The sequence below is a fragment of the Culex quinquefasciatus genome, chromosome 2 (assembly GCF_015732765.1).
Source record: "Culex quinquefasciatus strain JHB chromosome 2, VPISU_Cqui_1.0_pri_paternal, whole genome shotgun sequence".
Classification (NCBI taxonomy): domain Eukaryota; kingdom Metazoa; phylum Arthropoda; class Insecta; order Diptera; family Culicidae; genus Culex; species Culex quinquefasciatus.
In genome coordinates, this window is record NC_051862.1 from 161851931 (window position 1) to 161868592 (window position 16662).

A 16662-nucleotide genomic window follows, 5' to 3' on the forward strand; every position below is an offset into this window, starting at 1 on the left:
AAGTTTAAAGATTTAACTGTGTCTGTTATAAACATAGGATTACATTATTTAGGAAACAATTGGTCTATCATTAAATATCAGGATACAAAATTGTGCCATTAAAAACCTAAAAAATTTACAATTTGTTTAATGTTTTGACGTTTTTTTGGTTTTTCCAATCAATTTGTTCAATGAAATTATTTAACCTTTTAAAAAGTTAAAGCATTTGGAAAATCCACATGAAGCTTGGTCAGAGAAATGTTCAAGTCTACTGATTGTTTGATAACTGTTATAATAATAACAGTTCAATGATTTTTAAGGCCTAAATATGCCAAAAAATATAGGTACTTAAATATTATTTATATGTAGTCCGAAATAAAAACTTCCTTTATTTGGTTTGGCCTACTAAAATATAATAAAAAATAAAATAAAAAATCGGGTTTTTTTCGTTTACTTTTTTTTCTAGAAACGCCTTATCTATCAGAAAATCGCATCTCAAGCTATTATTGAATATTATTATGGCACTTTTGTCTTCAGAAGAGTTGTTGCAAATTAGAAGGAACAACTTTTGATTTGGTTGAAAATTAGGGTGGTTCATGATTAATCTGATAATCTCGATTAATTTGATAATCTAACTTTTCAGGAATATTTTTGGGTTTTTTTTTCTGTTTTCTAAAAAGCCAATTTAAGCAACTTTGTCGAAGACACCATAATTTTACCTCGCCATCTACGCCTTCTACGATCAAATTTAGAAAAAGCATCTGAGCAATCCTTCGGAAATCAATCAATTAATCTAAAATTCAATGAAAATTTTTACATAAATACCCAAAAATCTTGTTTAACACTTCAGCTAAATTCTGAGGGAAGATTAAGATTCAGCGGACAAAATTACATGGAAAAACATATAGTTGAACAATATTCAAATTTCGTTAGGGTGCTCCTATACACTTTTCCCTTGAAAATTTAACATTTTCAAAAGAAAATATCTCGAGTTTAAAGAAAAATACCCCTGAGATTTGATCAGCGTTTGTACTGCTAGATCTCCTCTTTTTTACCTTGAAATGACTGTAACTTTAGACCCTCAAGTCCATATTGACTTGTCAAAAAATTAAAATGTGTGTTTTTAGAGCTCTCAATGTGCCCCGAACATCACTTTTCTCTTAAACTTAACCCTGAATTGTTACGTCAAAAAAACTTAATCTATCGATTTTATGAAGAGTAAAGCGTTTTTTATTTACTATTTTTGAAATTTGCTCGCGTTTTCTAAATTGTACAAACAGTAAAAATATACTGATAAGTCCTGCCCATAGCATTACTGCTCGGTTGGCACGCGTTCGATTAAAAAACTTTTTAAATAATCATTTTTTATCTTTCCGCAGCCGGCTGCCTAAGATTTAAAATTTCCAACCGATAAACAAAATTCTCATGGTCACATCACTGCCACTCGTGAATCCTGACCTCATACCCATCTAATAACCCCTTCAAAACTCATGTGATACTTTGTCGGAGATGCAGTCGATTGGGCGGTCTCTATCACTCAAGTATCGGACTAACATTACCTTCCACTTCCCCGTGACCATACCACTGGTCGTGGCCGGCACCGGTATTGAACAGCATGATAGGGGCCTTTGAGAATAGCGATTGTCCACGCTCCATACAAAAAAGATTTTTTTGACAATTCCAAAAAAGTGTCCACGTAGTTTGTGGATGGTCTCTAATTAACTTGAAGGCATTTTTCTCGAAAAAAAATAATATTTTAAAGTTTAAACAAAAAATGCGCCAAGCGCGCACAACCCCCAACAAAACCATTCGTCCTGTGCGCCGTCGTCGTCGCCACGCGTTCGTCCTTCGCTCGGGCCTTTGTCGGAGTCGGCGTCGGACTCGCCCGTCGTGTCACGCGCGCTCGTCCCGTTAGCTCGTTCCGGCCCAACTGCCAACTGGCTGTTAGTCGTTCTTCTTCCTTTCGTCGAGCCTGTCAAGCCCCAAGAGCCTTGAACCGTCGTCGCCGGAACAGTCGGGTCGTGTCTCGAGTTGTTGTTGTTTTTCCCCGTGTTGAGGGGTTTTCTTTTTTTGGGTTCTCAGAAGTGAAGTTCCGGAATCGATGTTTCAAGCCGGAAGTGAGGGTTCGTGAGTTGGGTTTGGGGGTTTAGTGTTTTTATGGGAATGACCCCTTGCGTGAGTGCTAATTTGTGATCCGGGAGGGGTTGGGGGTTTCGGTCCCTGCGCGAGGCCACACCACGGCGAAAGTGGACGGTGCCGGTGGTCAGGCAGGCAGCAAGCCCAGAAAGGAGCCACGGCGGAAGCTCAATTTTCTCAAGTGCATCCTCTCGGCTACCATATTCCGCCGCTGGAAGACGGTCCACCGGGCCGAGGAGTCCCCGTCGCCGACCGCCGGCTTCGCGATGGGTCTCCAGAGTGGGCCCGGCGTGACCGAATCGATGGCCAAGTCGCCGGATTACAACCGGAATCACATCCAGCCGGGTTCCAAGCGGCGACCGGGTGACTCATCTGCGACGACGGATTCGTCTCGCCGGCAGGACATCAACAGAATTAACAACAACTACCCACCGCCGGCAGCAGCTGTGTCACCGTTTTCGTCCTTGTCTGGAAACGAATCGTCGTTGGTATGTCGCGCTGGAAGTGATGCTCACTTATTTTTCCTAGAATTTTACAGTTCTTTTGAGATTTGTTGAGCAGTTCTCTGGAAAGCAATGTTTCATTCATTTTTTTGAGGTTCTTGTCAATCTTTTGATTATGATTTATTAAATTGGTCTTTTTTTCATTTTATACAAATATACAAAATAAGAAATATTCCAAACATAATGTGGATTTTCCTAATAATTCAAATAAATCAATGAAAATAAATTTAATCTCCCTCGCAGAGAACAACTCCTCTTCTGTTGTTGTTAGTATTATTGCTAAAGTTGCGAGAATGCACTCTTGTTTTTCCTTCCTTCCCTGTTGGTTGTTGGTTGTTGTTGTTCCCCCCCTGTGGAGAGTCGGTACTTACTGCTCCGCATTATATGATGATGGTGGTGATGATGCTGATGATGGGGGGATGGTGATGAGTAAACCGAAATTCATCCCCTTTTTTGTGTTACTTTTTTTTTGTTGCAGTGGAAGTAGTACTAGTACTTGTACTAGCTTGCAGCAGCGGCTGTGTTTTGTGGCAATGGTCCGGAATGAGGTGGTGAAGGTTTTTGTGTTTTTTGTTGTGTTTGCCATTTCTGTCGCGTTGTTTTGTTCCGGTATTTACAGTGGGGGTTATGAAAATAGAGTTGGCTGTAAATGTTTCTATGAAAAAAGGGAATATCTTTTGGATGATGTGACTCTGAACTCGAAGTTTCTATACATTTTTTTCTGCGAAGAGTTTTTCAAATTGAAATTTTTTAACAAAATGTATTTTTGCTAGACAATTTTCCAAAATCTTTTAAATCAGTGAGCAAAATATTTTACTTTTTCTTCAGATATTAGACTATGACAATTAAACAAACCCGAAATTTTTCGTGTTTGACAGTTTGCCAAACTCGCAAGCAAAGCAAAATGTATGCAGGCTGACGGTTTTGTAAACAACTGCAGGCAAACTGTCAAACTTTCAAGAAGTGTGTGCTTGCTTGTTTGTCATAGTATAATACCTCCTTTAATAAAAATTTTCATCACAATATTCTTCAAAACTCCACACAAAAACATTTTTTTATGTCTCAAATGTCCACAAAAGTTGTTCACGTGGTTTATGGATGTTCCCTAAACGTCGTCTTTCTATTCTACTCGATACACTGATTAATTAAGCCAAATTTTATTAACTTGCTGTGAATTCTGTTCAGGAATGTAGCATTAGGTACTATATATTTTTGATAATTGATATATACACCCAGAACTGGGTATCGGCATACGAGAGGATAAAGAGCACGATTCGGTAGTAAAATGGTACTGTGTGCGGACGGAGAGGATAAATCCCGAAATTACCGAAAGTACTTTACTCATGGTTCATCTTCAAAAAAAGTTCATCTATCAAAAAAAAAAAAAAGTACCGGTACCGAGACTCGAACCCAAGACCTTCGGCTTATTGAACCGTGCCTTTGCCGTATGGGCCACCATGGTTCGGTAACTAAGTGGCGGTCATTTGTAGATATAAGCCACTCAATAGGATGAACTGTTCCAATGAACGAATGAACACGCGAGAGGACTATACTCTCGCAAAATAGCACTTTCCTCTCGTTCTTTAACTTTGGGTGTAGATTTGAGTAAACATTCACTTTTTTCTAATTCACTTTAGTTAAACCAAAGTAAAAACTTGTTAAGCTTTTGAAAAATGGAAAATTATAAAAACATAATTATTTCCATTTTAACTTTATATTTTTTTCCTCATGCCTAATATTTTTTAGGGACCACGAAAAAGTATTTAAATTTTTATATTCATTTCATTAAAGGTTATATTTTTCAAAAACTAAGTTGAACTCACCTTTATTTTAGATTCATGTAATATTTGGCTTTTTTAGACACCTGATTTTTCAATGTGTTGATATTTTTTTCGTTTCATATCTTCAATTTGAGATTTTTCGATTTTTAAGTTTAAAAGTCAAATTTGAAGGTGAGCCCACGATTTTTTTTCGTTCAATTTTTTTGTGAAAACAGCCTAAGATGTTTCAAAAAGACTCACGAAAAATGCAGGATGGAGCAACTCATAAAAAAAACAAATTCAGCAAATCCCCACGAAAACAGCATGGAAAAAAACAAAAGTGCTAAGATCGGGCTCAAAATTTTTGTGAGGGTTCCCTGGCCGAAATAATTAGACCCGTATTTTTTTGTTTGGCCATTAGGGTGACCTATGCCGTGTTAGGGTGGTCTGAAAAATGGCCATTTTCGTCAATTTACGCAAAAAATCATAACTCCTCGCCATTTCAACCGATTTTAATTGTCTTATACGCAAATGAAAGGTGATAAGTTGGCCTTTCAAAGAAAAATAATAAGAAGTTTCAAAAATCTAGCCTAACATATGAAAAGGGCGTATGAAACTTTATAATGCCGCTTTTACGGTGTCTGGACCAAAGAGCCTATGTCTGGAAATATTTTTATCGGATTCCCCGTTTTACACCCCATTTTTACATCACATACTAAAAAATGGGAGGAGTTCATTTACAGGATTCCGAGATATGATTTTTTGAAAATAAAATCTGTGTTTTCGACGCGCAAAAACAAGAAAATGACAAAATCGGCAAAAAATCAACTTTTTCCACTAAAACTGCGATAACTTAAAAATTTCAGCGATGACCTATACATGTCTGGGTACCAAAGTTTTCGTAATTGAAAGACGCAATGAAATGTTGAAAAAATGGGTTTTTGATGGTTTTTGTCAATTTCTATATGACAGACTTGATTTTTCAGTCTCGTAAATATTTTTACCGGAAAGCTCGTCCAATTTCCCTTATTTTTCTTTCATCCGCTGTATTTCAGAAACCAGAAGTCTACTCTTAAATGTTTAATAGACAAATTTATAGGAAATTTTTTGAACTTTTCGATAAAAAATGTTAGAAATAGCCGGTTTTTTAAATCAAAAACTGATTTTTTTCAGTTGAAATTAAACTTTAAGTGGCTATATCTCGTAAACGGCGCATTTTATCGAAATTGTTCTATAGCAAAATATCTATTTAAAAAAAAACTGCTAAAAAATCTAAACTTGATAGCAAAACTTTTGTCATTTTTAATAATCCGAGAACACCCGGAAATAAATGGCAAAAATAAACGCGGCCAGCCCTACTGCGTTGTGTTTACCGCAGAGAGGATTCTGAGAACGGATCACATTTCACAGAATATACAGGGGAGGATGCGTGGACATACCGTATCAAACGCTCCAGTTTAAAGTATTTGAAAAAAAGAATCGAAAATGAACAAAAAAAAATCTGATGAAATATGTGTTGTAGTCTAGTTTTAAGGTTTTATGTATGTATCCTTTGAAAATATGTATTTTTTTATGTGTTCTCATGCTTGTCAATGCCAGTACCAGTAATTTACCAGTAATAGTCACTCCAAAATAAATTATCAGGGTAACGAGCAGCTGGAAGGAACTTCAAAACTCTGTAAAGTACATAATAAGGCTTGATTATTGACCAGTAAAACGGATTTCAATTTAATTGAATGTTCTTCTTTTTTTAATTTGAATAATTGTTCCCTTGGTAAGATAGGAAACATTCTCATATGTTTGTCAGTTATAGATTTTTCCTAATTCCACACAATTCGTTTATTTTAACTTTTAAAACAAATTATTTTGCAAAACTTGCCTGCTCACATCTCATTTTAAAACAGTTTAAAACTTGTTTTAAGATAAAAACGGCTTTTAGAAGCTGTGATTTAACGTCCCTGATATGCTAACATTAGGTGTCCGATGAAATTACTTGCTGCTCTTCTAGTTTAATCGAGAAAAAAATATGTTATTGTATTCGACGTTTCTCAAGTCGAGTATTAATAATACAATGTAGGGTTCCTACATTTTTGTAAGCTGAATATTGAAATTGTCCTTAGTATCTAAATTTTTCGCAAGAATATTTTTTCAAGTAAAAATTGTGTGTTCGCCCCGATCAGCTAGCTCCCTACGTTGTGTCTAACGGGCCGGCTGGGAAGCACACAAGTTGCCTCAGCAACTACGAAGAACAGCGAAGACGACGACGAAACACCATTCGGAGGACGATACAATAAAGCAAGCACACGGCGATTACTTCTGCCGAGGAGACATCCAATCTCCACGGCGGTCAAAACACAAGAGAACGTTTATTCACAACATTACAATACAAGTAGTCAAAACAATAACAATAACAAATAAACGTCAAAATGTCACTGTGACACTACTTCTTTGGTTCACCCCCCCGTACGACGGGGGGTAACTAAAACTATCTAATTATAGGGTCCACGACCCAACATTGTGAATGAATTATTTGGTGAATGTTTCCAATTTGGCCTTTACCCGCTGGAAAATTAAAAAAAAAAATCTATGAACTTAACTGATTACGAAGACAGAGTCAACATTAAAGCCTAGAGCAAAAAAAAGCAAAAATATGTTTCTATTTACACCCAAGTGATAACTTTTGTGTTTTTATTATCTAGTGTGAATTTTCTCAGCACCAATCTAATATATGTTTTTTTCTTCTTCTTTTTGCTTCCAGGTAAGACACCATCAACTATTCCCCAACATTCATAACCTGCGAGGTTCTTAGCTAGGAAGTAACACTTCCCTGTCACTTTTCTTATCCCAACGTTTCGTCTTAAAAATGAGTAAGTTATGACTCCTGAGCCCTGAGCCTGAATTTCTTTCTTTCCTCCCTCTCTGTTGCAATTCCCTAATAGCAGCATTCTCCACAACTTACCTGTCACGACGTCCCAGCAACTACTTCTGCTCCTGACAGGTTACAATTTGAATTGTCTAGTCTGGCGGAGGGAAAATACTTATATTTTTGTGTCCCAAACACCGGCATTCCACCCCCAGACTTTCTCCAGCAGAGAGTGAGAATACCTGTATAGTTTCGGATGGAATTCCGTTGCTGCGTTTCCAGGAAACAACATGACGTGGACGGTTTTTCCTCCTCCCAGGTTCATGTGGAAAACCCCCTCCTCACAATCGATTTTTGCTGTTTTTCCAACTACAAGTTCCTTTCCTAGCTTGTGAATGGCATGACGGCGGTTATAACTAAAAACACAAGGGATGGAGGCGAAAGTACTTTTTCCTCGAAATAAATGTGTGTGGAAAAAAAATCCTCGCTTACATGGTGGCAGTTGTCGTGTGAGTGTTCCTTATACCGGAGGGTTTTCCCTCCCCCCCGAGGGAATTTGTAGGAGCCGGGGAAGTTTCTTCGAGGGTTGGATAACATATTAGCATATTTCATGTGGTATTTCGAGAGTTATGGCCTGTGGGACCACAGCCTACGGTTTGGGTTCTGCCTGGTTTAGGTTGGTGGTGTAATAATGTGTGTTATTGGATTATAAAAAAAAACGAATTTTAGGAACGAACCGCCTCCACCGTTAAGTAACTTCAGCTCGAGCGTGGGTGATCGATGACGCGGGAAAGAGTAACTGTGTTAGAAAAAGGAAGTAGGTGCTAATTACTGCTGTGGGAAATAAAATGTTCTTCCTGAACGGGGTGCGATAACGGGACGGTGATAAGGTCAAACACATTGAATCTGGTTTTCTATTACTTTGAGCTACCCATTCAAAGTGATTTGCTTTCGTTTTTTGCTTTATGAGTTTTATTTGTTTACTTTTGACAAACCCCGCTTCAAGTGAAATAAATTTGTTTTCAGGCTTTTGAGCTTTTCCTAAATCGATGTACATGAGCTCTCTTGTTCTAAGCTTGCTGGGTTTCCTTTCTAGATAGTACAAGAGGGGGCGGGGGCAATGAAATATAGAAAAAGCAACGTTGAATTCTGTTTTCTTCGCAGTTTACAAAATAAAAAATATGTTTTGAAATAATATCTTTGTTTTGCCTCCTGATTTTAAAAGTATGTTTTGAATTGCTTGATAATTCTTCACTACTATTCTAGAAGTATCACCAGCGACTTTTTGGACGCCATCTTGAGTTTTGCATTCTTAAAATATTTTGGCGCAATTTCTGCATTTTTGATACAGTTTATTTTAATTTTATGGCATCTGGCATCGTTGTCTTGATTACTTTCCAAAACAAATAAAAGTAAAGAGGGTGAAAAAAAACGTTTGAATTGTTTTTGAACAATTTTTAGAATAGTTTATGCAGTTCAATCCAAACAACTTTTTTTTAGAAATTAGTTTTATAATGAAGGCTAATCAGATAACACTGAGAAAAACTATTTTTAACAAAACTTAAACTTTTTTCAATAATTTAGAAATAGTAGTTAATGCAACAAGTTGCAAGAAAAAAAAATTTCAGTACGAGTCGTACATTTACCCAAAGAGGTTCACCGAGTTGGATAAATACGACGAGTGCTGAAAAAATAAAGTTTTGCAACGAGTTTCATACAACATTTTTTTTGCAATTCCGAAAAACACCAATTGAGTGAAATTTTAAGTCATATTTTCATGTATTTTGTCAATAAATCGTTTAAATAAAAAAATGTTGAAAAGTGTTACTTTTCAGCATTTGTTTTGAAAAGTGTTGCTATTCGATTCTGTTATTTTTGGTACCGAAAAGTAGGCTATTTCGTCGTTCAAGAATGACAGGAAAAGTAAGTAGTTTCACGACGGAATTGCTTTTGAATATTTTAGAAAAAAATCCAGGATCTTTTAAATATTTGTTCTCAGGTGTTTCCTACATGAAATATTTTTAAACAGCAAAAAAAGCATTTTTAGAAAATGTTAACCTACAAAAGCCCAGAACTAGAAAAAGAAATTGAAAAAGGTCTATAACTTCAACAGTGCCCATAACTGCTCAAGTTTGAAACTATTTTGCATAGAAAAATTCCGCTAATTTCCTGTATATTTGTCCAATAAACTTTGAAGATTTGACCTCAGCAACTTAAATACAGCCACAAAAAGAAAAGGCACAGGAAATTTGCTTTTATTTGTTATTACTTAAATAGTACTCAATTATGAAACATCTTTGCAATTACCTTCTGATCCGACAAAAAGAAGTTTTGTGACTTTTTCGATAAATTTTAAACTCAAGACTAACATTTTAAAAAGGCCTGATTTAACATCTTGAATCTTGTAATTCTAGGGAATTGCAATAAAATTCATTTCAAAATTTCGTGTTTTTTGTAACTGTACAGGAATAATTTCTGCAGTGTAACAATGTTGTAAAAAGTTGTACAATTACTAAAATTTCGACTTTTTAAGCATGGGCTTTGTCATCACGAATCAACGCGATTTTACAAAACAAAAATTGAAATGGTAGGCGGTTGTCGATTTTTTCGAACGACGAAACCAAGATAAACGGAAAAAGTAATCTATAACACATTTTTTTTTCGTGAAATCGCGATAACACATGATGGTTTTAAGCAAACACCTCACTTAAACAAGTTGATTTTTCTGTTATTGCCTACTCTATAACATTGTAGAATATTCCAGCACTGTTAAAAATAATCCTGAAATGTAACCAAATACATGAAATTTGAAGAAAACAAATTTCACAAATTATATAATTTGGTCTAAAATTTCCCGAAATTTCCCGGGAAATTTTAAAATTATCGAAAATTATTCTGAATCTGCTAATAAGGAAAATAATCTGTGTTTAGACCTTTTCAAAAATAATGCCTGATTTTGAAATTTTGATTTATTTTATTTAAGATATAAGTAATCTCCCAATTTTTTTTTAACTAAATATTTGTGCTTTTCATTCAAGAACTATTTTTTAAACTATGATAAACTAAAAAGATCCAAAATTTATACTTAAAGTAGCTATAATTTGAAAACGGGACATTTCATTTTGTGAGGTACTTTGCATAATCGATTTTGTTAAAAAAATGATATTATTTTGATGTTTGACAAACTAAACACTATACAAATTTTGGGAATTCAGCTTTTTATCATAAAAAGTTAACTAATAAATGGTATTTTTTTCCCGTGTTCCTATTTTTTCTCTAAAAAGTCCTAATCATGACCTATAACTTTATTGTATGAAGACTTGTATGGAAAAACTGCAAAATCATTTCATAGGGACAATGTTTCACCCAGATAAAAATAAATGCAAATTTGAATATCGAAAAAAAAAAATGCGAAATCATTTATATCATTTTTGAGAATTTTAAGTATGTAAGCATTAAGGGATAGCTTATTATCGAACATATATGCAAAAATTTGACTGTTACATTGGATGTATCAAAATTAATGGCCAAATCAAATTTCTATCAATGTCACCCCGGGCTATCAAAGTCACCCCAGTTTACGGTACTCTTATTTAACAAATGTATAGGAAATTTTCTGAACTTTTTTTTAAACAATATTTCCAAAATTGGGCAACTATGATAAAAAAAAGTGCAATACTGCAAAATTTTCGCAAAAGTCAAACATTAGAGAAGTCCTTTTTTATTTGTAATTCGATTCGTATCAAAAATTGTCATGCATTTTTTTTCGATTTTTTTTTCAAAATATTCCAAAAAATATGATTTATTGCAAAAAAATGGCTACACTGCAAATTTTTTCCCTCTCCCCCCCTCCCACTACTGAATAGTAGATTAGCAAAATAGTTTTTCTGATCATCAAGCACATAACAACATTTTTTTAAGTTTTTTTTTTTAGTTTTCCCTGTATTTCCGAAGACATCAAATTCATAAGAAACTCCGTTCTCAAGATAAAGATTTTAAAATAATTAGAAATAATTTTATACAATATTTTTTTTTCTTATATTATAATTTATAACGAACGACAACGACAAACCAATGAAGCAAAATGTTTTTTTTCGTAGAAAATGCACCTACAAAATTTAAATTAAAAAAAAAACACAAAATTAATCGATGGCCAAAACTTTAAGGAATTGCTCAGTTCGGTTTTTTCTCTCGAAAAAAAATTGCTCCAGTACCAGATTTCGCACCATTCTAAACTCTGGCTCAAAATATGCCAAAGTTCCGAAAATGACTTCTTTTACAATAGCTTTTGGGACCTTTGTTTTAACTCTAGAAATAAAAAAAATGATAAATCATTACATTTTAAAATTTAAATTCTAGAGAATAGCCTAATTGTCGATGAAATGAAATTAACCAAAATGAAGTTTTTTTTTACTTTTAACAAATTTCCGCAATTTAATCGAAACAATCCAGATAACACACCAGCAGGAAATCTGTTCAATTTTTAACGCCAATCAAAACCAAAAACTTCTGAAACATCAATTTTGCGACCATTGCGACGATCATCGCCGGCGCGATAACGTTCGATTACATGCATTGTTGTGTTCCAAACAGCTGGTGCTGCTGCTTTTGTTGCCTGCCTGTCGAAACCAGAGCACATCGAGCTGAGAGTTTTTCATTCCACTTCAGTGAGTTAACTTATCTTTGCTTCTATCTTTCGCTCTACTCCGAACAAGGATTATCGGAAGCACTTTTCAATACACAGTTTGAACATTCAATTACTCTCTCTCTCTCTCGGCGTCGAAAGTGGACATTGTATTGAGCGATTTACTGGGGTTTAACGTCCTCGAAGAAAAAAGTTCTCCTTAGCCTTTTTCATCATTTTTGGGGATATTTTTTCCCCAAACGAAGGGACGCACCAACGTCTGTTTAATCGATTATTCCAGCTATTTTTAATCATCGATGTTGATACCCTGTAATCGTGCAACCCTCCCCTTCTCCCTCCACCATCCCTTCTTTCTGTGTCATCACATTCCGTTGGACAGGGTGAAATCTTTTCGCTTATTTGCACATTTTATCAAACTGACAGGTAGAAAACACCCCCCTCCCGCAACCCTCTCCTCTTCCACCTGCCTGACCCCAATCAAGCTGCCGTTGGCTCAGCTGGAAATAATCTAGCATATCGATGGACAGAGAGGGGCAGAGGGATTTAGAGAGTGAAAATTTCAATATCACCTATCTCCCGTAATCACACTCACTCACTAAACACCTGATCTGGTTTGGGCGATGAGCAGCCAGGGCGACACAAACATGGGCAGGGCACGAACGCACACATACACATGCACACAGTTTGATACATGCCACATTTTCCGTACAAACAGCTGTTGGTTGTGGGCACAAGCAGCGCCCCCTGCTGTTGGGTCCGTTGACAGGGACAGGGAGTAGCGAATTTGTGAGATCGGCTGATGACAGTTTTGATTTTTATTGGTTTCAAGCAATTATAATTTGCTGCCCCTTTAAAAACGCCCTAAAAAATTACGGGGCAAAAAAATATTGCCTAAAAATTAAAATTTTCATTGAACTTCTTTTTGGTATTTTGAATCAAATAGGGCACTTTCAGACTTATTACAAATTTTGAGTTTTTGGCCCACAGATCGGAAGTAGAGACCTTTGAAAAGAATTTTTTTTTCATAAATTCATTTGATATTTATTTTGCCCTTGACCAGAACCAACGAACAAAAACTAAAAAAATGCAAAAAAACATGACAAAACCAAATAAAAATTTGTTGGAATTCTTCAAAGGAGCAATTCTTTACGAAATCGGTCTTTTTTCTTTAATTTTAATTTTTGTATTTTTTAATCCGGCTGAAACTTTTTAGTTGCCCTTGGTATGCCCAAAGAAGCCATTTTTCATCATTAGTCTGTCCATATAATTTTCCATACAAATTTGGCAGCTGTCCATACAAAAATGGTTTATGAAAATTCTAAAATCTATATCTTTGTAAGCAATTTTTTGATCGATTTGGTTTCTTGGGCAAAGTTGTAGGTATGGATTTGGACTACACTGGAAAAATGTGATACAGGATATAATTTTTTTTGATGATTTTTTATTTCAGTTTTTGTCACTAAAACTTAATTTGCAAAAAAATACACTATTTTTAAGTTTTTTCATTTTCTGAATATAAAAAATTTCGACGGTTTTGTTCGAACGCGCATCAGTTGATAACTGAAAGTCGGATCGGAGCGCTCTTTGCTGCGTTGGATTCGTATAAGTCCAAGGAAGGTTCTTACGCTAACTAATTGACACTTTGGCCACTCCGGAACCGATTCCGGAGCATCGGCAAATTGTATGGAGAAAGTTACGTATAATCAAATTTTGATCACAGGAGGCTGAATAAGCAAAACGCTCAAAACGTCAAAATACAAAAAAGGAGACAAGACGAAGTTTGTCGGGTAAGGCTTGTTTTCTGATAAAAAAAACCTTTGACCAGGTTATGAATTTTTGAATCAATACTGATTTTTTTGCAAAAAATCAAAATATCGGTCGCAAAAAATTTTCAATTTAATTTTTCGATGTAAAATCAAATGTCCAATCATAAAGTACTTTAATAAAATTTTGATAAAGTGCACCGTTTTCAAGTTATAACCTTTTTTAGGTAACTTTTTTGAAAATAGTAACAGGTTTTCATTTTTTTCAAATTAGTGCCCATGTTTGCCCACTCTTGGAAAAGATATTTTTGAAAAGCTGAGAAAATTCTTTATATTTTGCTTTTATGAACTTTGTTGATACGACCGTTCGTTGCTGAGATATTGCCATGCAAAGATTTTCGTGAAATTTTTTGATCTTTTCGAAAACAATATTAAAAAAAATCAAGACTTACATTTCAAAAGGGCCAAACATTCAAATGGTCCTTCATGGTCACTTTTTTTAAAATCGAAAAACTGCAAATATTTCGCGAAAATCAAAGTTTCCGTGGCTATATCTTGGAAATAGAGCCATTTATCAAAAAAAGTTGTAAAGTACTTTTCGATTGCAAATTCAATTTTACATTAAAAAATTACGTCAAATTTGTTTTTGCATTAAATTTAGATTTTTTCCAAAAATCACTATTTTTTCAAAAATTCATATCTCGGCGGCAGATTTATTGACCATTTTTCTCTATTGAGTTTTTGTTAAAAAAATATTTATTAAAAAATCGGCAATTTTTTTCCCTGTACCTATTTTTTTCTCAATAGTCCTCAACAATACCTACAACTTTGCCCAAGACACCAAATTGATCAGAAAATTCACTCAAAAGTTACAGCTGTTTGAATATTTACGAACCATTTTTGTATGGACAGCAGCCAAAATTGTATGGAGACTTGTATGGGTGAACCAATGACACAAAATAGCTTCTTTGGTCATAGAGAAGGCCCCCACAAAATTTGAGCCAAATCAAAAAATACAAAAAATAAAAATGATTGGAATCGGCCGATTTCGTAGAGAATTGCTCATATCGAAACTTTTGGAATTGTTTGCTGTACAACTTTGTAGAACAGTGTCGCTTTCTAGAAAAACCCTGCAAATTCACAAAAACACGACATTTTAAAATGACAAATTTTGTTCTAAATGAGAAAATTACCCTTCTGGGTTAATGTAGTTTCTAAAAGTTCATTAAATTTCCCTTAGAATGTCATGTTCCAATTTTTTTTTACAGTTGAGCTACGGAAAATGGCAGAATTTTTAAAACTTCGTTAGTGTTTTTTCCGATGAAAAATACGTTTTTTCTTCGGAATTTTGAGTAGGCCATCTAATCGGGCGTCCAATTTTACATAACAGTCCGTTTGACACAAAATTTATATCTCATCACCTTTTCAGGCTGCAAATTATTGAAAAACACATCTTTTTTCGCATGTTCAAATATTGAAGGGGTCGTCTTGAGAAAAAAAAGGAGCTCGGATTCGTGATCAGGGACAAAAGTTATCCCTTAGGACAAAGTTTCACACAAATCGAAGAGGGGTTGGTGCAACTTTTCTCGATTTCGTGTGAGTTGGGTGAGAATTACCCCCTTTTTTTTGAAGAGTAAAGAGGGAAGAGTAAAGAGTAAAGAGTAAAGAGTAAAGAGTAAAGAGTAAAGAGTAAAGAGTAAAGAGTAAAGAGTAAAGAGTAAAGAGTAAAGAGTAAAGAGTAAAGAGTAAAGAGTAAAGAGTAAAGAGTAAAGAGTAAAGAGTAAAGAGTAAAGAGTAAAGAGTAAAGAGTAAAGAGTAAAGAGTAAAGAGTAAAGAGTAAAGAGTAAAGAGTAAAGAGTAAAGAGTAAAGAGTAAAGAGTAAAGAGTAAAGAGTAAAGAGTAAAGAGTAAAGAGTAAGAGTAAAGAGTAAAGAGTAAAGAGTAAAGAGTAAAGAGTAAAGAGTAAAGAGTAAAGAGTAAAGAGTAAAGAGTAAAGAGTAAAGAGTAAAGAGTAAAGAGTAAAGAGTAAAGAGTAAAGAGTAAAGAGTAAAGAGTAAAGAGTAAAGAGTAAAGAGTAAAGAGTAAAGAGTAAAAAGTAAAGAGTTCTAATTGTCTGTCTGATATTTATTTTGACGACTCTGAGAATTAAATTTTTTTTTATTTTCTTAGTTTTATTCAACTTCAATTAATGTCTTTTTAAAACCGTTACCACTCCATCGCTATCCCCTGTTCATGTTAGCTTAAGCAGGTAGATACATAAGCCTGCTGCTGCTGCTGCTTAGCCTTCTCTTTTGCTACTTTTGCTTTTGCAAGCTCCAGCTAAAGCCACCATCCAAAAGAGAGCTTGCAAAGCTTGCGCGAAAAAAGCGAAAGCTCTCAATAATCAACATTGCCGGTGAAGCCGGTTAAGAAGCTATACGTTGCAGCAGCTCGCTAGTCTAGTCGATCGATTTCTAGGTGCTTTCCAGCTGGTGGGGGTCGAGGTTGGTCGCGTGTGTGTCGTCCCCCTTGGATCTGCTGGGTGTGCCCAGCACCTTCCATCACAGCCAACAGAGGCGGCCACCGGATGTGTAATTTTGCCCCATCGCACATATGAGCCCAAGCTTGTGGCACGCTTCAGAATTTGCCACCATCATCGTAATTGAGCACTGTCGGAAAACATATTTGAAATAGGTGTAATTCTGTGATTTTCATTAATCTTTTTTTTTATTTAGTCGTTTTTAAGTAAATATTTTTATTTTGTTAACTTTCTACAATTGTTTAATGTGACTTTATATTATTATTTTCTAATTATTAAAAATTATGCTTATGTTAACGTTTTTAGAAATCAAACTTACCGTGTTTTTTGCCTGTGCATGCACTGGGCTCTAATGTACCTTGGCCATATCGGCCAAGATCGATGATGGGCAATGGCGTGTGGCATTTGGAATTGCTGTCGCATTTGCTTCGCCGTGGCATAATGAATAAATTATAATTATAGATCACCTGTGCCGGGTGTGTGTGTGTGCGTGTGT

The 16662-nt window shown here is 35.1% G+C and overlaps 1 protein-coding gene across 3 annotated transcripts in view; it reads left to right on the top strand.

Annotated features, from left to right (window-relative positions):
• The window catches only part of LOC6039579 (germinal center kinase 1), a 177366-nt gene that overhangs the window by 34090 nt on the left and 126614 nt on the right, over positions 1 to 16662 (top strand). Inside the window, exon 1 of one of the 3 annotated variants that reach the window (XM_038258053.1) lies at positions 1941 to 2603. The exons of the other annotated variants lie outside the window; for them this stretch is intronic. Within the exon in view, the coding sequence (XP_038113981.1) occupies positions 2382 to 2603 (222 nt within the window). The 5' untranslated portion in view covers positions 1941 to 2381. Of the gene's footprint in view, positions 1 to 1940; positions 2604 to 16662 lie in introns of those variants that run through there. 3 annotated transcript variants of the gene reach the window in all.